The sequence below is a fragment of the Sceloporus undulatus genome, chromosome 3, assembly GCF_019175285.1.
Source record: "Sceloporus undulatus isolate JIND9_A2432 ecotype Alabama chromosome 3, SceUnd_v1.1, whole genome shotgun sequence".
Lineage (NCBI taxonomy): Eukaryota > Metazoa > Chordata > Lepidosauria > Squamata > Phrynosomatidae > Sceloporus > Sceloporus undulatus.
This window is the reverse complement of record NC_056524.1, coordinates 272,212,998-272,239,241: the sequence shown is the minus strand read 5'-3', so window position 1 is coordinate 272,239,241 and position 26,244 is coordinate 272,212,998. Positions and strand designations below refer to the sequence as shown.

General features: G+C 43.5%; 1 protein-coding gene across 1 annotated transcript in view; it reads right to left on the bottom strand.

Annotated features, from left to right (window-relative positions):
- Positions 1-26,244, bottom strand: part of LOC121925997 (DIS3-like exonuclease 2) — a 192,568-nt gene that overhangs the window by 58,662 nt on the left and 107,662 nt on the right. The window contains exon 7 of the mRNA XM_042458552.1: positions 8,857-9,085. Coding sequence (XP_042314486.1) covers positions 8,857-9,085 — 229 coding nt within the window. The remainder of the gene's footprint in view (positions 1-8,856; positions 9,086-26,244) is intronic.

Genomic DNA, 26,244 nt, shown 5'->3' with positions numbered 1-26,244 from the left:
AGGCTGGCAAGAGCAAACCATTTTCCATTTGCAAACAAACCTAGGCAGCTTTCTGCTGCCAAATCTGGTTCTTCCAAATGCCCCTGGACTACCAAGCCTCACCCCAGGACCTAAGTAAGAGCTAAAAGCAGTGTTAGGTGTGGAGTTGGTCCTCCTGCAAACTCACTAATGTCAAGTGCTTACAGAGAAAAGGCTGAGGCAAAGGGAGGATAGTTTGGGAAAGGATGAGCAGTACACCCTGTTCTCTCCTCCCCATATTACTGCCACTGTCATCTCCTGTTCCACCAACTTCTTTAATGCCCCACAGTGCATTTACTGTCAGAGTTTGGAAAAGTTACTTTTTTCCCTACTGCCTCCCCCCCCTCAATATGACCAATGTCTACAATTCTGGCAGTTGTAGTTGAAAACAAGTAAATTTTCCAAGATCTGACTAACGGAGGCGAAAAAAACCACATAAGGTCATATGAGGTGACATTCACATTCTGGGCTTTAGAAGACCCAAAATGCATAACTGTCTGGTACTGGCTACATTTATCAGCCACAGAAAAAGGGAAGAGGGCACTGTGGAGGAAGCAAGAGTGAGGAGAAAGTGCAAGAGAATTGGGGAGGAGAAGCATGAGTAGCCACCTCTCCAAAACCTATTTGCATCTCTGGATCAGAAAGCCACCATTTTTATGCCTGACTTGCAATTGCACAAAGGCATCTGGGCAACTGCTATCAAGAGCTCAACCTTGGGCCACGCTGGAATTGTTCCAACAAGTCAGTTGTAAAAGTTCTCAGAAAGAAAACTTGTTCTTATTTCATTATAATAGAACCCAATAAAGCAAAATGCAGGGAGATACAGGAAAGATGACAGGAAGGAGCTCTTTGCATGACACACAGGTGAAAATGGAATTCATTTCCACAAGATGTAGTGACATCTGCCAACCTGGAGAGCTTTAAAAGGAGGACTTGGACAAATTCCTAAACATTAAGAGTGCCGATGTCTACTAGTCATGAATGGCAATATATTGCATACTTAATTATCCAAGGTGGTATCACTCTCATTGTTCAGGAAAATGAGAGAAGATGTACAAATGCATTCATAATATAGAGAGATCTTGTAGTACCTTTGAGAGTAACTGAAAGAAAGAAGTTTGCAGATGAGCTTTCATAAACTGAAATCTACTTCATCAGACACATTTAATGCCTCTGAGGAAGTAGACTTAAGTCTAGGAAAGCTCATGCTATCAACTTCTTTCTTTCAGTTAGTCTCAAAGGTGCTACAAGATCTCTCCACATACTGATTCTACAGACTAACAAGGCTATATCTTTGAATTGCAGTCATGTTCTGCTTGATGGTATTCCATGGCCATCTACTTGGGAAACAGAAGGCTGGACTCACACAGACCTTGGGTTTGATTTAGCAGAATTGTTTGGATGCTCTGGCTTGAGGAGATCCTGACCCAAAATTTTTGCTAGTTGGTTTGTTGTGCCTGGAGTTCTCCTACATAACCAGCTGTCCTGGAGGTAAAATGAGCAAGAAGCCAAGGCCTGCTCAGTTCCTGCCCTGTAGCATCTGAGGTTATCTTGGTTTTGTTCCCAAACAGAGGACTTCAGGTTTCTAAAGTGCTCTTTAAGACAATCAGATTCCTCATCAGTGGACACATTCAACTGTCTGGTCAATCCCTGCCAAGACTGGACTTTCCAGCCACACCATCATTATAGGACCAAAGACCAACAGGCACACTGATCCAGCAAAGACTGGCAAGCAGTCTGTGGAATGTCCCAGTCCAGAGCCTGAAAGTACTGAATGAACATGCTTAACCACACCATCATTTTACCTGGAACTACAGAAATATTTCTCAATAAAAGGCTTATCTCACCCTGCCTGGAAACACCTGCCTGCCCTGCGGATTGCAAAATAAAACCTTTCCCTTTGCATGAATGCACATGCATCTGAAAGGAAGCTCTTCCTGTGCTAAACTAATGACAGCTGAGATGGACTGGATGAGGGCATACAAATTGAAGCTTAATCTGGACAAGATGCGGGTGCTCCTGGTTAGTCGAAAGACAGATCTGGGAATAGGGATTCAGCCTGTGATAGATGGGTTTAAACTCCCCCTGAAAAGACAGATTCACAGTTTGAGAGTATTTCTAGATTCAGTGCTGAACCTGGACGCCCAGCTTTCAACAGTAACAAGGAGTGCATTTGCACACTTAAAGCTCATGTGCCAAGAGCTCCAGTTCCTGGAGAAGTCAGATCTGGCCATAGTTGTGCGTGCCTTGGTTACAGCCCATTTGCTTTACTGTAATGCACTCGGAAGAGTGCTCAGAAACTTCAGTTGGCCCAAACAGCTGCAGCAAGGTTGCTAACTGGAGGTGGCTATACAACTCCCTTGTGGCAAAAGCTCCACTGGCTACCACTCCATTTCCAGGCACAATTCAGAGTGCTGGTTTTGACCTATAAAGCCTATACATCTTGGGTCCAGGCTATTCGAAGGACCGTATCTCCCTGTATGAGCTCACTAGGGTTTTAGGCTCATTTGGAAAGGCCCTTCTCTTTCTTCGACCACTTTCTCAGGCTCATTTGGAGGGAACAAGCGAGACAGGGTCTTCTTGGTAGCTGCTCCCAGACTTTGGAAATCTCTCCCCAGAGAGACCAGGATGACCCCCATCCCTGCTGTCCTTCCGGCAGCAAGGTAAAACATTTTTGTGCTGCCAGGTCATTACAGATGTTTGGGTTGGGCTTTTAATGCCCTGTGATGCTGGATTTGAAGATTTCAAAGGCCTGTATATAGTTTTGTTTTTATTGATGCTTTAATGTTTTGGGATTTTTCACTGTTTTAATATGCACAGTTTTTAAGTACTGTTACCATTTAAGTGGCATTTTATTCTTTTAATGAGTGATGCATTTTAATACTATATTAGTTTAATTCTATTTTAATGCCCACTTTTGTATATTTTGAACTTTATTTTGATGCTCACTTTTGTATATTGCTTTTTGTAATTTGTATGCTGCTTTGTATCCCAATTTGGGGAGAGTGGGATATAATAATAATAATAATAATAATAATAATACCTTGCCAGAAATTTACTGTTGGAGGGACTATGGCATTTACCATCTACCCTCACAGGTGATATGAAAAACAAAACATTCCAGGGATCTGAAGTCTTGCCCAGAAGGAGATGCAAAGTCCAGCCAATACCAGTCATGCCACTACTGGTATTGGCCAGACTCCACACTGCTTACATAATGGCATGAGTAACTTTTGCCATAGATAGCTACAAGGGTCATGGACTCTCAGAAGCTGATAGGCAGATGAAAAGTAAATGGGAATTTATTCATTTAAAAGGCTATGACTTATCTTTTCACCCATGGCCACACTTGAGGCAAAATACTGTTACACCAGTAGTAAAAACCCTCTCACCTCAAACAGTCATCCAACAAATTTGCCTTGAAAGATTTCTGCTTCTTCCTAGTGCTTACAAGGTTTTATGAAGCAGGTATTAGGTCAACAGACTCAGACATCTCCACTTAGGGTGACATTCTGGCCAAGAGAAATGAATCAGATTTGCATATTCTGCCTACCTTTTTCTGCATGTCTGAACTATGCAGGAAGATGAGTAACTATGAAGCATACTTCCATGCTGTATCCGCCTGAAGAACTGGCACCTGAAATAAACATGAAGACTAGAATCCTACTTTTTCTAAGCGATTGCCCTGAACACTCAAGTGTATATCTACTTCCAAATGACATGGTTACCCAGTTCTGTTCCAACATGTAAAATATATAGGGCCCTGTACATAGTTATAATGATAAATATTCCTCCACCAAACTTTATGTGGTACTCCTGGCATCACATGAGGAGATAGGCTGCTGCCACACTGCAGAATTAATGCAGTTTGACACTGTTTTAACTGTCATGGCTCCATCCTACGGAATCCTGGGATTTGTAGTTTGTTGTGGCACTAGAGCTCTCTGGCAGAGGAAGCTAATTATCTCATGAAATTATAAACCCTGGATTCAATAACACTGAGCCCGGGCAGTTAAAAAGGCGTTAAATTACATTAATTGTGCAGTGTAGATGCAGCCTAACACTGATGGTTTTAAAAAACCATTAGCCAACTCTTGACAGAGGAAAGATCAACAGATTGACTTGTGGTCCCTTCCAACTCTATCGTTCTATGATGAACTGCTTCTAGTCGGCATGGCTATATGCAACTTCCAGGTTCACAGGCTGCCCACTGCTGGATACCAGATGTGTTTGCAAGCAAGAGTGGGAGAGGGTTATTGGTTTCACATCCTTCTTCTTGAGAGTTTCCCAAATGCACCTGGTTAGAAGCAGCCTGTTGGACTAGACAGACCTTTGATCTGAACTAGGAGAGCTCTTTTTTTGGTTGTTCAGAACACAGTTTAGAAAAAAATACTTATCAACAGCAGTATAATGTCTTCTAAATCAAGGAAATAGTTCTGCTTTATTCTGCTTTGGTCAGGCCTCACCTGGAATACTGTGTTCAGTTCTGGGCACCACAATTCAAGAAGGATATTGAGAAACTGGAGTGTGTCCAAAGAAAGGCGAATAAAATGGTGAAGGGTATGGAAACCATGCCCTATGAGGAACGACTTAGGCAACTAGGTATGTTTAGCCTGGAGAAGAGGCGGTTAAGATGGGACATGATGGTCTCGTCCAATTCTATGATTACCAGGAGCCCTGGTGGCGCAGTGGTTAAATGCCTGTACTGCAGCCACTCACTCAAAACCATAAGGTTGCAAATTCAATACCAGCAAAAGGGCTCAAGCTTTACTCAGGCTTGCATCCTTCCGAGGAGCTTGCTAAAATGAGTACCCAGATTGTTTGGGGGGCAATTACCTTACACTTTGTAAACTGCTTAGGGAGTGTTTAAGTGCACTTATAACCGGAATAGAAATGTACTTGCTATTGCTACTTGTTATTGCTATGATACACCAGTGCAATGCTCTCCTGGACTTTCTCCTAACTGAGCAGGTGCTGTGGAAGAACACTTTTACTGCTCATTTGCACTTAGGTAGACAACTCTGAATCCTTGGAAATGGAAGGACAAAGAAGCTTACAGTGGAAATGCTATTACTTTGCCCCCCAGCTATACCAGCTGCTTCAAGTCAGGTCCCAATGCACTAGTTGAAGCATGTAAGCAGCAACATTGTCCTCTGAGAGAGAGATGGTGAAAGTAAAGGAGATGCTAGCAAGGCAAAAGCACACTGCCAATTTTATTTAAACCTGCAAACAGCAGAGAAGTCAGGAAATGTTTCTGCTTTCCTTTCACTGGCAGATAAAGACCCCCCCCCCCCCCAATTTAAATAGACATTTGAGGAAACATTTACAATATACATCACAGATCCCAGGATTCCATAGGATGGAGCCATGACAGTTAAAGTGGTGTCAAATTACATTAATTCTGCAGTGTGACAGCAGCCTCTCCCCTCATGTGGTGGCAGGAGTATCACATAAAAGTTGGTGGAGGAATATTCATCATTTTAACTGTCTACAAGGGCCTATATATTTTGCATGTTGAAAAAAGCATGTTGTTTGGAAGTAGATGCACTGAATCTAATCTTAGGAGAAAAGCAGGATATAAATCAAATCAATAAATAAAGGAATAAATAAATAAAATCTTTTAATGATGTTCATGTCGTACTTTTCCTTTTATCATTATGTTTTCAAACTGCCTTCATGTCATTTTAAATTAATAGTGCTTTAATTTTTTTAATTACTTTTTTTTAATCACCAGATTTTTGGCCGTACTTTGTTTTCAATCTTTGCTGTAGATTACTATGTTGTTGGGAGAGAGGAAGCTGCAGTGGACAAACTACGTGGCTTCCTCACGCGGCAAAAAGTGGGTTCTTTCTGTGGCACCCTTGTGGCGCCGCAGTATGTCACAAGGGGGCACGACGTGTGGACGCTAAGCGTCCATCATGTCAAAATGGTGGCGCCTGTGTGTACAGAGCGCTGCCATTTTGACACCCTCGTCACTTGCTAGGGGTGAGGCATGTATGGGCGGTGCGTCCTCGGCCAACCCCTAGCACATGACGAGGGCGCCCTATAGGCCCATCTGTCCAGGGCCAAATATTTCCTAACTGAAAGAGTTACTTGCCACAAGGTGTGTGGCTAAGGCTCCCCTGGCAGATTCAAAATTGGAGGAGTTTGTGTGACATTTTGACTAGATCTGAACGTAACTAAAACTTGTATATAAAGCCCTGGATGCAGCATTTTCTAGGCTTCCCCGGGGTTTGAACAGATTGAAAACGCAAGCCTCATTGAATGCTCCACATGCAACACCAACTTAGGCAGAGAGGGCCACTCAACCACAGCATCTCCTTCTACCAACAGCATGACACCAAACAGCAAAGCAGATCTGTATTGAAGTTCAGCAACTTCAGCAGCACTAATCACGTCTTCAATTCTTTTTCAGGCCTGCACAAGAAGGAAGAAACTTCTCTGAAAAAGCATGGTCACAAACAAAACTCTAGACTCCACTGGAAGATGTAAAACTACTGATGTGGGGAGAGAGGGAAAGGCAAGGGGACCTTGGGAACAAGGCTCTGCAAATATACCACTGATGGAAAACATTTAGGAGCAGGATCTAAAACAGGTCTCTGCCACAGCTAAGTGGCATTGTTATTTTAGCACAAATACTTTGTTAAGGACCTTGGCTTCACTATAACTAAATGATCACAACAGTCCAAATGCAGAATGGATATTGCAGGATAGGAAGGCAAAAAGGCCTGGGAGGGAGAACAGGGGATGAAGAAGATAATGAAAATCCTCCGCTCTCTGGATGCTGCTAATTTGCACAGGCTTGACACTTGCTTCTGAGCTTTCTAAGTAGAATCACAGAATCACAGAGTTGGAAAAGATCTTGAAGACCATCCAGTCAAACCCTCTGCCATTCAGAAATGCACACAATCCAAGCCTGCCCTGTGAAAGATGGCCATCCAGCCTCTGTTTCAAAACCTCCAAAGAAGGAGACTCCACCACTCTACAAAGGAGTGTCCTCCACTGTCGAACAGCTCTTACTGTCATGAAGTTCTTCCTAATGTTGAGCTGGAATCTCTTTTCCTGTAGTTTGCATCCTTTGCTCAATGTCCTGTTCTCTGGAGCAGCAGAAAACAAGCTTGCTCCATCCTTAGTATGACTTCCCTTCAAATACTTAAGCAGGGCTGTCATCACATCTTAACCTTCTCTTTTCCAAGCTAAACATTCTCAGCTCCCTAAGTCTTTCCTCACTGGGAATGGTTTCCAGACCCTTCCCCATTTTGGTTGGCCTCCTTGGGACACACTCAGGCTCCGTTGTCGGACTACAGACCTTGTCACCTACTTTGAGATATCGTTGAAGACTGATGGAGATCTATTCCTGTCATGCAGATCATCCTCCCTTCTCTGACAAAATGCCTCCACTGCCTTCCTGGAACAGGTGAAGACCCTTTGCAAAGCTGTCTAGGTCCCGAGTATGAATCCATGGGTATGAATCTTTGGTTAGTTATTGGGGGAAAGTACTCCTAAATCTCTCTTTTAGGATTAGGGGCACTATAGTAGTGCATGATGCTGAGATAAGAATGCATGTGGATGAAACTGTACAATACAAACAAAACTCCAGAATCCTTTTCTAAGGAATGACAAGAGCAATGCAAAACAATTAAGGACTGGATGGACATAAAACACCCTAAACATTCTATTTTCAAAGGTCAACCAAAACTGAAACCCTTTAACCTGCCTTTGAAAGGCCAGTAAGGACAAAACAGCACTAAATTCAATAAGAAGTGAGCTCCACAGATTCAAGGCTGCTACAGAACAGGCCCTGCTATTCTGACAGAATGCCATACCCATCTTCCTTCCTATAAAATGTAAACTGGAATTATGGCATTTCTATCCCATTTTACTCTAAAGCACTCAAGGAAGTCTGTATGAGGGTTAACACATTATATCCACACAACCACCATGTAAGGTAGATTAGTCCAGGGAAACAGACAGTTTAATAGCAATTGCCTCAAATCCATTCAGTGAATTCAGTACCTGAGCAAGGATTCAAACTCATGTCTCCCCCACCCAATATTCTGTCTCAGCCATTATAATCTCCAGTTCTCTTATTTTATCCTCACGGGTACTCCCTTTTGGGAAACAGTATGGATTTCTTTTTCTCTAAATTTGTCTACAATTATTTCCTTTTTTAAAAAAGGCAACCAAAAGCTGGTTTGTGACAGCTAACTCAAAGAAAGAATCGCATCTTTAAAATTTATAGGCACTACATGCATACAAAAGTAGCATGATTTTGTGTCTGAAACTATGAAAGACATAACATGTATTCAAAGCTAGATACTTATCAGCTGTCAAGCAACAAGGGCAAATTTCTTCCAACAAAGCAACATACCTCAGACTTTTATACAAGCCATCCAGACATTAAACATGAGTAGGTATGGACAGATAACATGTTTTGTGAATGCAGAGAGATCTTGCAGCCCCTTTGCGACTAACTGAAAGTAAGAAATTGGCAGCATCAATGAAGTCTAGGAAAGCTCATGCTGCCAACTTCTTTCTTTCAGTTAGTATCAAAGGGGCTGCAAGATCTTTCTACATACTGATTCTACAGACTAACACAGCAATATCTTTGAATGTTTTGTGGAGTTTTACACATTCATATGTAGCTACAGAAGAGTATAAAAGGCCTGTCTACTGCAGCAACTGTTAATGGAGGGGAAAGGATGGAGCCAGTTTGAACTAGGGTTCTAAACATCATATAGGGAACCAATGAAGTTCCTTTATTTGTGTTTTAAAAGGCAACAGAAATGGAAAGAAGAGAACAAAATCATTAGCTGGATGAGGGGAAAGTTTACTCACCCTTCTCACCAGCCCCTTGAGACGGGTGCTTGGAATCCTGGGCCTCTCTTGCAATCTCTTTTTCACTCTCTACCTCGCCGTCATCAAACTGAGCCTCTATAACAACATCGGGGCTGCTGGCATCTCCCTTTCCTGGGTCAGGAAGGTCACAGGTAACCACTGAATCCCCAGGGGCATCTGGTCCTTGAGCAGCTTCCACTTCACTATCACAACCCTCTGGCTTGATTACCTGAAAAGGAAAAGGAAAGAGAAAAGTAACATTCTGGACAATAATACCAGAGATGGGCCACTGGAAGTCCCATGTGCCACATGCAACACTTCTGTTGCAGCTCCATGAACCACCACAGAAATCAAAGGACTGTAGAGTTAGAAAGAACTCCAAGAGTCATCCAGTCCAAGCTTCTGTCCCAAATGCAGGAAACCCACAGCTAAAGTCTCTCTGATGGATTACCATATAACCTCTGGGTTAGAAACAAACAACAAAGGAGAGCCCACCATCCCTCAAGGCAGTCCACTGCACTCTTAAATAAATCTTCAAAGAGGAGGCGTGCTAATACCTTCTGGGTTACTCTAAGCCCTTCATTGCAGAGGCCTCAGGTCCATCCTTTCATACTGCTTTAGAGGAGGCACCTTGTTGTTGTGGGCCTTCAAGTCATTTCAGACTTATGGAGACCCTAAGAATACTCTATTGTGGGGTTTTCTTGCCAAGATTTGTTACCCATAACACTATGTCCAGTTCTGAGCACCACAGTTCAAGAAACTGCAACATGTCCAGAAAAGTGCAATCATGATGATCAAAAATTTGGAAACCAAGCCTTATGAGGAACAACTTAGGGAACTCTGTAGGGTTAGTGTGAAAAAGAAAACATGGAGCAATGATATGGTAGCCATCCCTAAATATGTGAATCTATTACTTTATTTATTTATTTATTTATTTAATAATCCCACTTTTCTACCGAATGGGACTTAAGTCAATGCCATGTAGAAGATTGAGCAAACTTGTTTTCTGCTGACTAAGACACAAAGCAATGGATTCAAATTACAAGAAAGAGAAATTCCATCTACACATTAGGAAGAACGTCCTTAAGATAAAAGCTGTTCAACAGTGGAACAGACTGCCTCAGAGGGTTGTGCATTCTCATTCTTTTGGAATTTCCAACATATGGCTACCCTAAGGCGAACCTATCATGAAGAGTATAAAAGGCTACCCTAAAGCAAACCTGTCATGGAGTTTTCTTCACTAGACAGAGGTTGGCAATTGTCTTTCTCTCAGGCTGAAAGCATGTGACTTTCCCAAGGTGGGTTTCATGGTCAAGCTGGAAATCAAATCCTGGTCTCCAGAGTCATAGAGTAACATTCAAACCACTACGCCATGCCAGCTCCCGCTCTTTGAATTATTTGAAATGTTTTTATAACTATTTGGGACATTTGTTTATATCAAATGTTTCAAATAATTATAACAAATATTTAAAATAATTCAAAGAACAAGAGCTAGAGTGGTGTAATGGTTTGGGTTCTGAATCAATTAAAAAACAGAAGGCAAACCAATACCTTTTGGGAGTATTCCAACCCCTTCCTTTTAGCCATTGCCAGAGGGAGTCTATGGGATTCCAATGCTCACCACCCTCCAGGGGAGTTAGGCAAGTATGGCCAAGCCTTAATTATGGTGAGGAGAATGATTCATTCACTCACTAATGGTGTCCATTCAGGTAGACACCACTGAATGTATCTCTCAGATTACTCCATCTTCTCCATCAAGGGAAAGAAACTGATGAACATTTGAAAAGGCAGATACTGTACATGCAACTGAGAAACAGAGGCTTAGTTTATGATCCTGCCAGTCATCCAAGGCAATGAAGTTGCAACTGAAAATTCAGAATCAGAAGACTAGAAAGTTCAGACAGTGATTCTGGTGACAGAAACACATTCTATGTCACAGCTACTATTTACTGGGATGGAGTAATACATTTAAACCACATTTATGAAATCTAAATAAGGTCAATGATAACAAAATGGTGCTGACAATCATTATAAATGCCAGCTGTGAATAAGGTCAATGCACTATTTTTTTATTTATTAAATTTTTATTATTAAAATTAGACAAACAAACAAACATATTACACAAAACATCCAACAAGACATTTAACTGTACAGGCAACATAAAAGCATATTGTATATTCCATTTACCCAAAACAAACTTGGAACAAATTTAAAAAACCTTCCTGCTTGCCGTCAGATGCTTGCTATCTATGGTCTCTGGATCTTCTATCGTCTTCCTTGATTTTCCCTCTTGCACTATTGTCGCCCTTCTATATTTTCTTCTTCACCAATTTATTACTTTCCTTGAGGTTAGTGCAAAGTTTCCACTCCCGGAGGTATTGCCTTTCCACTATAAATTTTAATTATTCAAATTTAATTTTACAGAGCAATCATTTAGGGGGGAAAAGAACCTCATATATTAGTATTTAGACCATCTGTCGTTGCTCTAATATTTCCTGTTTGCTTTTATTTTTCTATTCAAACAATCTGTAATAATTTCATTACATCTGAACTGCGCCTTGTTAACTCCATCACCAATTCTTTAACAAAGTAGTTGATATCAATCCCCATTTTTTCTCAAAAAACTCAAATACTTGTTTCCAGCTTTCTGAAAACTTTCCTGATTTCTCATTTCTCAGTTTCCTTGTTAATTTGTCTAGTTCTACCAACTCATACAATTTTAATAGCCAATCTTCTACACTTGGAATTGCCCTATTCTTCCAAAACCTGGCACATGTCATTCTTGCAGAGCAAATCATATAAAATAATAGATATCCAATTTTTTTTCCAAATCCTCATTTACCATATTTAACAAAAATATTTCTGGCTTGTCTTCCAATTTTATATTTAATATTTTATTTATTGTTTTCCATACATCAGCCCAATACTTTTTTCCTTATTGCATTTCCACCAAATGTGGTATATAGTCCCTTTTTTCTTTTTACATTTCTAACATTTATTGTTGGAATTTCCATAGATTTTGCAAATTTTAGCTGGTGTTAAGTACCATCTATAATAAATTTTGTAGCAATTCTCCCTTATATCTTGGCACAGAGTATATTTCAATCTTTTACCCCACAAGGTCTCCCATGGTTCCAAATCTAATGTTCTCCCTATGTCCTGTGCCCATGCTATCATGTTGGTTTTTACAAATTCATTTTCAGTGTAGTATTTCAACAGATTGTTATACAATGCAGATATTGTTACACCTTTTTTTGACCAAATTATCTCTTCCAGTTCTGATTTCTTCTGACTTATACCAATATTTTTTAAATCGATTTTAAATCTCTCATGTAACTGAAAATACAGAGGTCAATACACTATTGAAGAGTTAAGCACTACTGTAAAGTTTAAAGTGAATATATACATTGATTGTTACACCTTAGGGGAACATTTATTTGCTGGACCAATTCCCAAAAACTATGAATGTCTTTTCTTTTTCAGTGACAGAGCTGTGCTCTAAGCATCATAAAACCTCCGTTTCATTCATGACAATAGCAGTTGTCAAGACAACATTGGTAATCATTATCCAACAAATTGTCCAATTTGTCCAAGGAGGCAGGACAAACCCAGTGTGTGAGGCCATCAATGGCTACTAGTCACAATCACCTCCAGCATCACAGGCACTGTGCCTCTTTCTGCATATGAATTGCTGAAGAACCCAAGATGGAGAGTACCATTGCACTCATGAGCCTAAATCCTATACTTTTCCTCACTAGAGTAAGCCCACTGAATCAGTTGAATTTACCTACATGTTGACTTGAGAGCCAGCATAATGGTTTGAGCATTGGACTACACCTCTGGAGCCCAGGATCTGAATCCCCACTTGGCCATGGAAACACATTGGGTGGCTACGGGCAAGTCACACTGTCTCCACCTCAGAGGCAGGCAAAGGTAAACTCTATGGGTCGCCATGAGTCAGAAATGACTTGAAGGTATAGCACCACCACCACATCAACAAAAACAGCAACACATGTTGAGCACCATTCAAGAATGGATCCAATGGGTCTACCCTAGCTGGAACTGTGCAATAGAAGCCTGGCCATTTTCTGGGATGGCCATTTCGTGAACACAATGTGGGCCTAGATAGGCCCTTGGTTTGATCCTGGAGGGCTCTTCTTCTGCTTCTGTTTCAGACTATTACTATTTTTCCCTTGTTTTCTAAATTGACCAAATCTAAAATACATTTATATCTCAGTCAAAGGCTAGATAAGCAACTATGTCTGGGGATTGTAAACTACTTCCACAGCTAGTTTGGTCTTTTGTGTGTATGTATATGTGGAAGAGCTCCCTAACCTAAGGCTTTTGTGGGTCTACCATGCATACCAAAAGAGCATTTGCCACGAACCCATATTGTGAGGGTCAACATGGAAAGTACTCTTGGCTTCACCACTCGCCCTGCTGAAAATCTCAAGCAAAGTAACTTTGTAAACAAGGAGTTGGGTTGCTGCTACCTCTTGTGGGTGGGGATCAAAATGCTCTTTTAATTTATTTCGAGGCACTTAAAAGAGTACTAAGCTTGGCACAGTAAATGAAGTAGGCCACAACCCCATCAAAACACTCAAAACTGAAAAACACCAGATACAAAAATGGGGAGGGGAAAAAACAATAAAGCACACTTTGTGCCTGTGAAATAGGCAAAATGCACCTTATAAACAAACACACTTATCAAAGAGTTGGAAGGTTCTTAAAATAGGGTGGAAAGGGCTTATATCAGCATTCAAAGAACATGACAATTGCCTTGTAGGACCAGACCAAGGTGCATCACTTGCCAGAAACAGCAGCCAAATACCTCTGAGAAGGTCACATGGAGGGTGTGAAGGCCACCAACATCTCCCAACCACGCATCCCCAACTTGGCGGTCCCATTGATCCATATGAACTCATAGCCACTGACAGACCTCTCCCCCATGAACACATCCTATCAGAGACTCCACACTGGAGGAGGGACCGCAGCAGGAACAAGAAATCCAGGGAAAGGGGTGAGTGCTGAGCCTAAATTATGCAGCATGTTCAATGGCATTGATGCAAATACAAATCCCTGTTGTATGGTCAGTGTGCCTCTTCTCCAGGTCACATGAGATTTGCTGCTGTCAGTTGGGATAAGAGCAAAGCAAGTGATGTTCTGATCGAGACGTTGCTAGTCCAGGCTCTTCTTAGGACAGCCTTCTCCAACCTGATGGCCTCCATCTGTTGCTCTACCACTCCCACAGCCCCCCATATCCAGCTATGGTGGCTGGGGGATTACAGAAATTTTAGTCTAGCACATCTAGAGAACACACCTTATTTTCTGGTTCAAAAAAGGTGCATCCTTGCAGCTCCAAACAAACAGGAACAGAGACAGAAGAATGGTAAAATTGCATCCTAGAGTACAAAGGACATTCTGAGTAAAAACAAAGGTGTTTTTTTTTTTTAACTTTAAAAAGCCAGGAGGAGACAGTGTGGTATTCCATGGTCTGCTGTACTTGTATGGCCCCCTGAATTCAGGTTGGCCCTTGCCCCAATTACCTGAAATCTGCTACGTAATTAAAAAGCACAAATCTGGCATGATCTGGGGCAATTCTTTCAAGCCTGTTTCTCTTTCTGTCTTCAAACTGAGCAAGGGCCCATGGTGCACATGTCTGTGTTCCTCGTACCATGAAGCCTGCACCTGGATTCCTTGGGGTAGGAAAAGTCCCTGGTGCTAAATTATCCATCAGCCACACTTGCTGCAGCACCCAAATGGAAGATAAAGGTTTCTGGAAAGAAAGACAACAGACAGGTTGTGTTGTCCAAAGCACTTAAGTGTGGGTTTTGCTCCAGAGCTGCCTACAAAGAGGTGAGAGCTCTCTAGGGAATCCAGGTGCAAAACCTCTTTAGATCCGCCATGGAGAATGATTTATCACCTGACAAACAAACTCCAGGGACATCTAGTTTGTGTATCCAGCTACATGAAAGCCTACAGACACCTTTTGTGGTAGAATTCAAAGATATACTGGTAGCAGTGTTAGTCTGTAGAATCAATATGTGGAGAGATCGTGTAGCACCTTTGAGACTCACTGAAAGAAACAAGCTGACAGCATGAGCTTTCATAGATTTCAGTCTACTTCCAAATCTGACAAAACACCTATAACAATTAGAAGGGGCCAGAGAAAAACCTAAGGAAGGGGTAATGCTGTATACTGTAACCTTTCTCTCCCCCAGTTTGTCCCAGTCGACAGGCAAACACAGAACTGATGGTAGCTAATAGAGTGCACAGTATGAATAGCTACCAGATCAGGCCTGTGATAAGACTGACAGGAGTCACCCCTCTGCCTATGTCAGCATCATTTTTGTGAATTTTTGAAATGTCTGAGTTAGTTTATTACAGGTCCCTGCTGCACCACAAGAACATTCATGCAGCCTATTAAAAAATTATAAGCATCAGCAACAGGGCAATTAGCAAGGTGCTTCATACCCCATAATTCTACAAGTTTTGGAGATTTAGGGAACTCAGCAGCCCAAGAATCTGATCTTTAAAGAAAGAAGGCCGTGTGAGGGTTTTTTAAACCCTTTTGGACTTAAACATCTGCAAGCAATATCTAGTAATATCTCACAGGCAAGAGGAGGGAGTGAATGAGGTCTCTTGTGATTGTGGAAAAGACACAGGAAGGGTTGCACTTACCCAGGACTAACAAAACCAGAACAACTGTATGTATTTGATTCCCATGGTTTGGGTTTCTCTTGACAGAGGGAGTGAATTAACTATGTGCATAATTTGCTATTTTATTGCTGTGTTTTATAATGAGTTACGCAAAAAAAAACCTGGTCTGAATACCCTAAAGGCATTAAATCTCATCTCATCTTGGGAGCTAAGCAGGGTCGGACCTGGTTAGTACTTGAATTGGAGACCGCCAATGAATACCAAGTTCTGCAGGGTGTATCTCAAATGAAGGAACTGTTAAAACTGCCTTGGAGTATTCTTGGCCTATGAAAATCCTATGAAATTCATGGGGAAGCCATAAGTCGACATGCGCCTTGAACACATACACACACAGGCAGAGTGTGGCCCATGGACTACATGAAACTCCCACATCCATTCATATACCCCTTCCCAGGAGGTCAATTTCATTTTTTTACTTGGGGGGGAGGCCAAGAAGAACACTCCCCCCTCCAAAAAAAAAAGAAGAAGAAAAAGAAGAAGTGACTTCTGGTTGTTTTGAACTCTCTCTCCTGGGCAGAAATAGCCCATGAAGGCTTGAAAGCAAGGTGAAAATATGTCTTGCATCCCCTAGGTATATGGAAACATTGGGGGGGGGGATTGATTGTATATGGGCCCAAACAGTCAGGTCAAAAGAAAGCTGCTTCAGGTCACTTTGGAGGCATGCTATTTAAATGATGCATGAGTCCTAAGAGGCCGGAAGCCGTGCCAAAGCCACACTGGAGTCCTAAGGACTGGAGCATAGCTTTGACGCAGCTTCTGGCCTCTTAAGATGCATGTGTCATTTAAACAGCATGCCTCCAAAGTGACCCAAAGCAGCTTTATTTTGGCCTGTCTATTTGGGCCCATATATTATTTTATTGAGACTGGTCTTTAATACCCTTTTAAATTCGGACAGCATATTCAGCTATCGAATCTCTTCTGGCAGGTCATTCTACAGTCTTTGGGCGGCTGAAGAAAAAGTCCTCCAGCTGACACTTGCCAACCTAGTCCTGGCTGACCAAAAGTAAATGTCCACCAAAGGACCTGAGTGTATGGGGAGACCTGCACCCAAACCATGGAGGGCTTTAAAGGTAATAACCAACACTTTGTACCTTGTCCAGAAACTAACTGGCAGGCAGTGGAGTGATTTTAATATTGGTGTGATACGATCATTCCTGGATGTTTCATTAATCAATCTGGCTGCCTTGTTTTGAACTAACTGAAGTTTCCAAATGATACAGAGTTAACCCAATGTATAATGCACTGCAGAGGTCCAGCCTCAAAGTTACTAGAGCATGCACTACCATCATCAGGTCCTCCAGTTCTAGATAGGGGCACATCTGGCATAGCAGCCAATGCTGTTAGTAAGCAATCCTGGCCAGTGCATCTATCTGAGCAACAGCATGCTGCAAAGCACAGACTGAGATGACATTTGCTCTTGGGACCCTCACAAGACCTCAGTCTCCAGTCAAGCTCATCCAAAGGAGCTGGAAAGCACATTAGATGAATATAATAATAACAATAATATTTATTTATTTATTTATATCCCACCTTTCCCTTTTGAGGATCTAGGTGGTGAGTTCCATCATCCCATGTATCCCTAAATCTACCACTTCCATGTACAATTTGAGAGAACTATGCCTCAAAGCAGTAGACCCCCACAGTTCAGCCCGATGCAAAAAAAGGGAAAAGAAAGCCTCATTCCCAAATGTATGCAGGAGGAAGAGGAGGAGGAAAACTGAGGCACAATTAGCACCATTTCACAGGAAAAGCACAACAGATTCTGGGTACACACACACACACACACACACACACATACATATACACACAGAGCCTCCGGGAGTGTCCCAAGCTTATAAAACTCAAATTTAATTACACTTCATGTTTCTATTACTGCAGCTTGTACATGTAGTCATAAAAGGCAAAACAACTATAATTATTAAGGAGATGCCATTTTGGGTTGCCAGCACAGGCACTCTGCAGCCCTTCTCCACAGATGCCGTCAAAAGAGAGAGCGCAGCTCCTACCCATTATAGGCTTTGCCTGCGTCAAATGTTTCCTATAAAGCAATTTCGCACTTGCTCTGAAGTTATCAGCGTTTTGGCCGAGGGCCATGGGTATTCAGCAGGAAATTGCTACCATGTAAGCAATTAGCAATGCTTTAGCGCTCTTCCCAGTTGTGGGCTATTGCTCTTCAGCGGCAATCGACTGGCCTCCTTTTGGTGTTTCTGGGCAGTGCAGCAAATCCTTCGAAACATATCTGAGGTGGAGCAGGTTTAGTTAGCAGAAGGAGGCTTCTGATGATGAGCACAAAACTCTGTAACTACACAACTACCATTTTGTTGTTGTTGTTATCCATCTGCAAGTTGATCTTGACCCATGGCAATCCTATAGGTGAGACATCTCCAAGACTCTCTATGCTCCACTGCTCTGCTCAGGTCCTGCAAACTCATTCCCGTGACCTCCGTAACACAATCCATCAATCTAGCATGCAGCCTTCCCCTCTTTCTGCTTCCCCCCAGCTTTCCTAATATTATTGTTTTTTCCAATGAGTCCTTTCTTCTCATGGTGTGTCTGAAGTACAATAGCCTTAATTTTGTCATCTTGGCTTCCAGGGAGATTTTTGGCTTGATCTGCTCTAGGACCCATTTGCACATCCTTTTGACTGTCCGTGCCATCCTCAGTACTCTTCTCCAGCACCACATCATCTCATAGAATCATAGAATCATAGAATCGTAGAGTTGGAAGAGACCACTAGGGCCATCCAGTCCAACCCCCTGCCATGCAGGAAATCCAAATCAAAGCATCCCTGACAGATGGCCATCCAGCCTCTGTTTAAAGACCTCCAAGGAAGGAGACTATCACCCTCCGAGGAAGGAGTGCATTCCACTGTCGAACAGCCCTTACTGTCAGGAAGTTCCTCCTAATGTTCAGGTGGAATCTCTTTTCCTGTAGCTTGCATCCATTGTTCCGGGTCCTGTTCTCTGGAGCAGCAGAAAACAAGCTTGCTCCCTCTCAAATGAATTGATTTTCCTCCTAACTTGTTTCTTAACTGTCCAGTTCTCACCTTCATACCTGGCAATAGGGAATACAATGGCTTGTACGATTCTAACTTTTGTGCTCAGTTGTATATCTTTGAATTTCTAGTTCTTTCATGGCTGCCCTCCCAATTCTTAATCTTCTTCTGATTTGCTGGCTGCAGTCCCCATTCCAATCAATGTTTGATCCTAGGTATGAGAACTCTTTTACTATTTCTGTTTCTCCATTGTCTAGGACAGGTTGAATTTGTGTAGATTCTCTGTGGTCATTATTTTTGTTTTCTTTGTGTTTAACAGGAGATCTGCCTTTGCACTTTCTTCTTTGATCTTCTTTAGTAGTTATTCCAGGTCTGGGAGGTTTTCTGCTAGTATTATGGTGTCGTCTGCATATATTAGATTGTTGATATTCCTTCCTCCTATTTTCACTCCTCCTCCTTCTGTGTCCAAGCCTGCTTTTCTTACAATATGTTCTGCATATAAGTTAAACAGGTAGGGTGAACGGATGCAGCCTTGTCTGAGCCCTTTGCCAATTGGGAACCATTCTGATTCCTATTCAGGACTAGACCACTGCAAAAAAGGATATTAGAGACCTGAGATATTCGAGACTTGGCGCAGGAGGAAAGGCAGCAAAAATGATTCAGGGGCTGGAGAGGGGATGGACAGCTGTGGAAGGCTAAGGGGTCGCTGTGGTCCATTAAGAGAGGGCTGCGCTTTTTTGCTCCCATTTAGAGGGTAAGGGGGCATTTTCACCATGTTTTAAAACTCATTTTAGGCCCAGGAGAAGCCTTTTTAACAATAGAAAGTGTGTGTGTGTGTGTGTGTGTGTGTGAGAGAGAGAGAGAGAGAGAGAGAGAGAGAGAGACGACCCTGTCATAGGGTTGGAAAAATTGTTCAGAGGGGGTTTGCCATGGCCTTTCCCTAAGGCTGGGAGCATGTGACTTGCCCAAAGTCACCCAGTGGGTTTCACAGCAGAGTCGGAATTGAACCCTGGTCTCCAGAGTCGTAGTCCTGCACTCAAAGCACTATGCTATGTTGGATTCAACAGGAAGTGAGTAGGGCCTAAATACCCTAAAGGTACCAAATTGCAAGGGAAGCAGTGGCTTAGTGGTTAAGATGCCAATTCTGATGATTCTAAGAGTTTGGCAGTTTGAGGCCCAAGTGCTACATGATGGGGTGAGCTCCTGTCACTAGCCCCAGCTTCTGCCAACCTAATACAGTTGGCCCTCCATTTTCATGGGGGATCCATTCCGGACCCCTCCCTGAGAAAATGGAGACTAGCATATATTCAAGCCCCATAAGCTTGAATGGGGTATGTGCCCATGAACACATGCAGGGCGTGTGCCACGGGGGCGCGCTCCATTAAAAATAACGTAGGTCACCCCTCCGTGAATATTCTAGATCGTGGACCTCAAGCGTGCGAGAAAGGAGGGGTGACTGTAGTTCAAAAGCATGGAAATGCAAATAGGGCATTTTCAACATAGGTAGCACTTCATTGAGAATGTAACAGGTTCGGTGCAGTCATGCTGGCCACATGACCACCAGAGCAGTCCTCAGACAAAACTGGCTCTTCAGCTTAGTAATGGAGATGAACACCAGCCCTACAGTCAGTTATGACTAGACATTAATGTCAAGGGACTAGCTTTACTTTTACCTGATCCCATCTGATCTTGGAAATTAAGCAAGGTCAGCCCTGGTTAGTACTTGGATGGGAGACCGCTAACCAATCTCAGGTACTGTAAGCTATATTTCAGAAGAAGGAAATGGCAAAACTGCCACTGAGTATTCCTTGCCTGGAAAACCCTATGAAATTCATTGGGTCACTGTAAGTTGAGAGGCAACCTAAAAGCACATATATATACACAGCAAGCAGAAGTTAACAGCCTCTCCTGGGCCTAAAGTGGGGGGGGGGGGCAATAAAGTGGCTTTAGGAGGTACAAAAACCATTGCAAAAGGCTTTTTGATCCCTGGGAAGATATATGTGGCCCATGCGCTGCACTTTGCCCACCCCTGGGCTAGAGCGATTCAGTTATTAGGAAAGGTTATGATGGCTTGAGGTTCAGGAAGACAAGCACAGTGTAATGGAGGCGTATACATGCGTAATTGGCATAAAGAATTTTTTTGTTCCATCTCTCTTAATATCAGAACTTGTCACCACCCAGTAAAGTCAAAAGGTGAGAGATTTAAAAAACAGGTAAAAGGAAGGCTCTTCTTTGCACAGCCCACAATCAAACTATGGATCCAAGCTGCTTCAAAAAAGGAAGAGCAAGGTCCTTTAAAAAAAATTAACTTGTCAGAAAGGTTTGCTCTGCTGCAAAATATCTACTGATATTTTGGGTTGTCCCCCCTTCCCCCCCCCCCAAGACTGCCAAAGTCGTCAACACCAGAAGTGGCCAACGGTTCTTAGATAACAATTTTGGCCCATGGTTTCACTCACCAGGCCTCTGAAATGTTTTCAAGAGCTCTGAAGGGCATGGCTGACTTATGGCTTTTCACAATGTGCTCCCCCCTTCTGGGTTTAAGTATGCAAGGTCCTGGCCAACAACTATTCAGAGAAGCAAGAAGACACTGGATGTATCTCCTACAGGTTTTATTGCATTTCTATCTCAGTGTGTGCTCCAGAAAACCAAAGAGCCACTGCCAATCTCCTTCTCTGTGTGATGTGAGTTGTATTGTACATTCACTAATAATCTCATGCCACATGCACACATGTGCTTCCTAACTAAAAGACCCCAACTGTTAGACGGCACCGAGCTGTACTATAGAGGCTGGCCAGCCATGCAATGAGTAGGTTGTCCAGCAAAATATATGTCCTCAGACCACATCCTCCCTCACCCCATACCCCCAACCACCCTCCGGAGAACGGCGTGCTCCCAGAATATACGGAACATTGCTGCTCAAAACAGCAGGGCCAAAGGTACTGCCTTCCAATTTTAAAGAAGCTGTGCCCTCCAACTTTCCAGTTCAGGAGGAACATTTAGAACAGGCTGTAAACCTCTGAAAAGAAGGGCTGGGGCGAGAAGCCAGCTCACAGACAAAATTAATGTGATGAAAAGGGAGCAGGGCAAAGCAAACCCGGAGGAGCAAAAGAAGAACCAAACCACTCAGGGGATCTCTCTGGATGATGCTCCAAGAACACTGTAGAGGCAATTTGTTTTAGCCTGTGGTTAGACCTTTGCAATGGTGTGGTGTGAGCCTCATTAAGAATCTGACAGAATCCAGGCTCACCTATACCTTGGAAGAACATGACCTTTGTAGGACCACTTCATACCATTACAGTTTGATCCTTAGATCTTAAGACAGGAAAAGGTGGGAGGAGGAATAACACTATCAACGTTTTAAGGCTATCCAAGTTTGAACCCAGTGGCTTCCAAGTTCTTGTCCACATCCTGCCAAGAAGAGAAACTGACACACGCCCCACTGGCCCAGGGTATCCACCAATGTGAAGAAGGTGATTCAGTCCAGACATGGCAAACCTAAGCTCCAAGCCATGGTTCACAGTAGTGGTGGACCAACAATGACCAGCCATATTTGGCAGGATTGCAGCTCCTAGCATTCTTCACCACTGGCTATGGTGGCTATGGGCTGATGGAAGCAGCAGTCCAACAACATCAGAAGGGTCAACCCTTACCTCTCCCAGTTTAGAGATTGGAAACATGCTTCAGATTCTCTCTGTCTCCATCCCCCTCCTCTTCCTGTTTTCCTCCATCCATAGTAGCTTGAAACAAGATCCAAATATCAGAGACTTTTGTAAAGATATATAATTAAATATAGGGCAGAAAAATGAAATACGCAGATACAGGATGGGGGACACCTGGCTGAACGAGACTACATGTGAAAGGGATCTGGGAGTCCTAGTAGACCACATGAGTCAAAAGTATGATGCGACAGCTAAAAAGGCCAATGCGATTTTAGGCTGCATCAATAGATGTATAGTATCTAGATCAAGGGACATAATAGTGCCATTCTATTCTGCTTTTGTCAAGCCCCACCTGGAATACTGTGTCCAGTTCTGGGCACCACAATTCAAAAAGGATGTTGAGAAGCTGGAGCATGTCCAGAGGAGGGCTACCAAAATGAAGAAGGGTCTGAAAACCATGCCCTCTGAAGAGAGACTTAGGGAGCTGGGGATGTTTAGCCTGGAGAAGAGACGGTTAAGGGGTGATATGACAGCCCTGTTTAAATAACTGAAGGGATGTCATATTGAGGAGGGAGCAAACTTGTTTTCTGCTGCTCCCGAGAATAGGATTTGGAACAGTGAGTGCAAGCTCCAGGAAAAGAGATTCCGCCTCAACATTAGGAGGAACTATCTGACAGTAAGAACTGTTTGGCAGAGGAAGATGTTTCCTCGAAGAGTGGCAGGGTTTCCTTCCTTGGAGGTCTTTAAACAGAGGCTGGATGGCCATCTGTCGGGGATGCTTTGATTGAGGGTTCCTGCATGGCAGAAAGGTGTTGGACTGGATGGCCCTTGTGGTCTCTTCCAACTCTATGATTCTTTGATTCTAAATACCAAAGTCACGATGGTCCATGCCATCATATTTCCCATTTCTATTTACGGTAGTGAAATCTGGACAGTGAAGAAAGCTGAAAGGGGAAAAAAATAAACTCATTTAAGATGTGGTGCTGGAGAAGAGCGCCGAGAATAAAATGGGCTGCTCAAAAGACCAATAGATGGGCCCTAGAGCAGATCATGTCCAAACTATCCCTGGAAGCAAAGATGACTAAACAGGTTGTCATATTTTGAGCATATCATGAGAAGAAAGCACTCACTAGAAAAGACTATAATGCTTGGTAAAGTGGAAGGCAATAGGAAAAGAAGGAGACTACATTCCAGATGGATAGATTATCAGAAAAGCCATGGCCATGAATCTGCATGAGCTGAGCCAAGGGACTTGGAGGTCTTTCATACATATGTCCACCATAAGTCAAAGGCAATTAACAACAGCAAACCAGAATTACTTCCAAACCATACTGCAGCTTGCAGACTCACTTCAAACCATGGTTCAGGGGCAACTCCAGGGCTCACATTATCCACAATTTTTCCAGTCCAGGAGCCATGAAACCTATGGTTGAAGGAAGCAAGGATGAGGATGGGGAGAATGGAGTCCATTTCCTGAAGTATGAACTGAATCAGAAACATCTGAAATTTCTCTTACTTCTTTACCCCTTCAACCTAAGGTCTGTTTTCTTTTCACAAACAAACTTGTTCCTCCAAAATGGAAAAATGCTGCATCATAATCATAACTGATGAGGATTATGACAGAAGATAGATCTGTGTCCACATATGATGCTAAATGGTTTCCAATAAAAATTATTTGTGTGCCCTCTGAAGGACTGCTGCGTTGCTGTGACCGGGTGGCTCTCTAGGTTCGGGTGTTAAGATTGCGCAGCTGCGCACCAACCTAGAGTAGCCACCAACTGAGTTCCAACTCAGCAATTGCGCAACTGTGCAGCTGTGCAGCCTTGTAGTAGGCGATAGGGGCGGGTCCTTGCTAGCTGAGTTGCAGCAGAGGAATGATTTGTGCTGTATCTTTTCTCTGCTACTGTGTTGCTTTGTGGGGGGGGGAGTTTATGGTTATGGGGAGTGTTCAGCTCGGGGAGGTAGCGGGTGATGGTTTTGGTGTGAGCGGGGCTCCCATTGGAGTAGGGTGGGGCAGGGGGAGATATAGTGGTAGGAGAGTGGAGTCATTTCATAAGGGAAGGCGAGATCGATGTCTAATATCTATCTCTCCTTCCATCCACTCTCCTAACCACAGAGATCTGAGGGTCAGTCCAACTGTACCACAAACCCTGTCTCTGCTCCTGTGCAATGCCAGGTCTGTAAAGAATAAGACCCACCTAATATACAACCTATTAGAGGATAAGAACTGCGACCTGGCTTCCATTACTGAGACCTGGCTTGGGCCTGAAAGTGAAGCAGTGTGGGCTCAGGCCCTTCCTACCGGGTACTCAGTCAAGGACCAGACCAGGTTAGGTGGGCGGGGGGGGGGGGGAGAACACCTTTCCTTAACCAGGAACCATGTCCGACAAACTGGCCCATCATACGAATGTATTTACTGACCCTGAAGGCCAGAGACAGTTTAGGGATTCGGTTGGTCTACCGGCCACCCCGTGCACTAACAGACTCCCTGGCCAAGCTGACACAGCTGGTCTCAGAGCTGGTGTTGGAGTCCCCTAGGCTTCTTGTTCTGGGGGACCTCAACATCCCCTTCGAGGCCAGTCATAGTCCAACTGGTGCGGCTCGGGAGTTCATGGCCACCATGACTGCCATGGGCCTGTCTCAACCGGTCTCAGGGCCCACGCATTCTGCTGGTAATACACTTGATATGGTCTTTTGTACAGACATGGAGAGTCCGTGGGCGGAGGTAACAAATATCTCCGCCTTGTCATGGACGGACCATTTCCTGGTCGAGGTTAAATTCAAGGCATCTACCCAGATCCCTCCCGGGGGTGGTGGACCTATTAGGATGGTCCACCCTTGAAGGCTGATGGAACCCAAAAGGTTCCAAGAAGCACTAGAGGGGCATATGGTTGGAATTGACGGCGATTCTGTTGATGCCCTGACTAACATCTGGGATACCGATCTTTCCAGGGCTATACACAGTATCGCTCCCAAGCATCCTCTCAAGCCTGCTTCCAAAAAACAGCCCTGGTATACGGAAGACCTCAGGGAAAGGAAGTGGGTTCTGCGACGACTAGAGCGTGACTGGCGAAGACACCAGCACTTACCCGACAAGGCACTCCTGGACTCTCATTTGGAGGCCTACGGAGTGGCAATAAGTGCAGCTAAGAATTTGTTCTATGCTGCACGTATTGCGTCCACGGAGTCGCGTCCGGCAGAGCTGTTCAGAGTAGTGAGGGAGCTTACTCAGTTGCCCTCCTCCCTGAACTGTATTTTGGAACCATCCAAGGCCTGCTGTGACGAGTTTAACAACTTCTTCGTGGATAAAACCTCTCGGATAAGGGCTGATCTCGATGCCAGTATTTCTTCAGGATCCAGAGTAGAGGTTCCCAGAGCCTCCATGGACTCGATTGTACTGACTGGATCATTTTGAGTCTGTGAGTACCGAGGAAGTGGACAAGATCCTTCAAAGTATTAGGAAGATAACGTGCTCTCTCGATCTCTGTCCCTCTTGGCTAGCAGCTCGGGGGGGGGACAGTTGTAACTGTTATGTTATGCTGCATAATTAATTCATCTTTTAGGGAAGGGCGTTTTCCATCCAGCTTGAAATTGGCCATTGTAAAACGGCTGCTAAAAAAGCCCTCCCTAGACCCCCTGATTCGAAGTAATTATCGGCCTGTTTCACTGCTGCCTTTTTTGGGGAAGGTGATCGAGAGGGCGGTTGCCTTTCAACTTCAATCGGTCTTGGATGAAACAGATTTTCTAGACCCATTTCAAACTGGCTTCCGGGCGGGCTATGGAGTTGAGATTGCCATGGTCACCCTGGTCGATGATCTCCGTCTGGGCATGGACAGGGGTAGTGTGTCCGTTAGTGCTCTTGGACATCTCAGCAGCTTTCGATACCATTAACCATGGTATCCTTCTGGAACGCCTGAGGGAGTTGGGTATTGGGGGCACTGCGCTCCAGTGGTTCCGATTCTACCTCTCGGGCAGATTCCAGATGGTGCAGCTGGGGGACTGTCGCTCTGATAA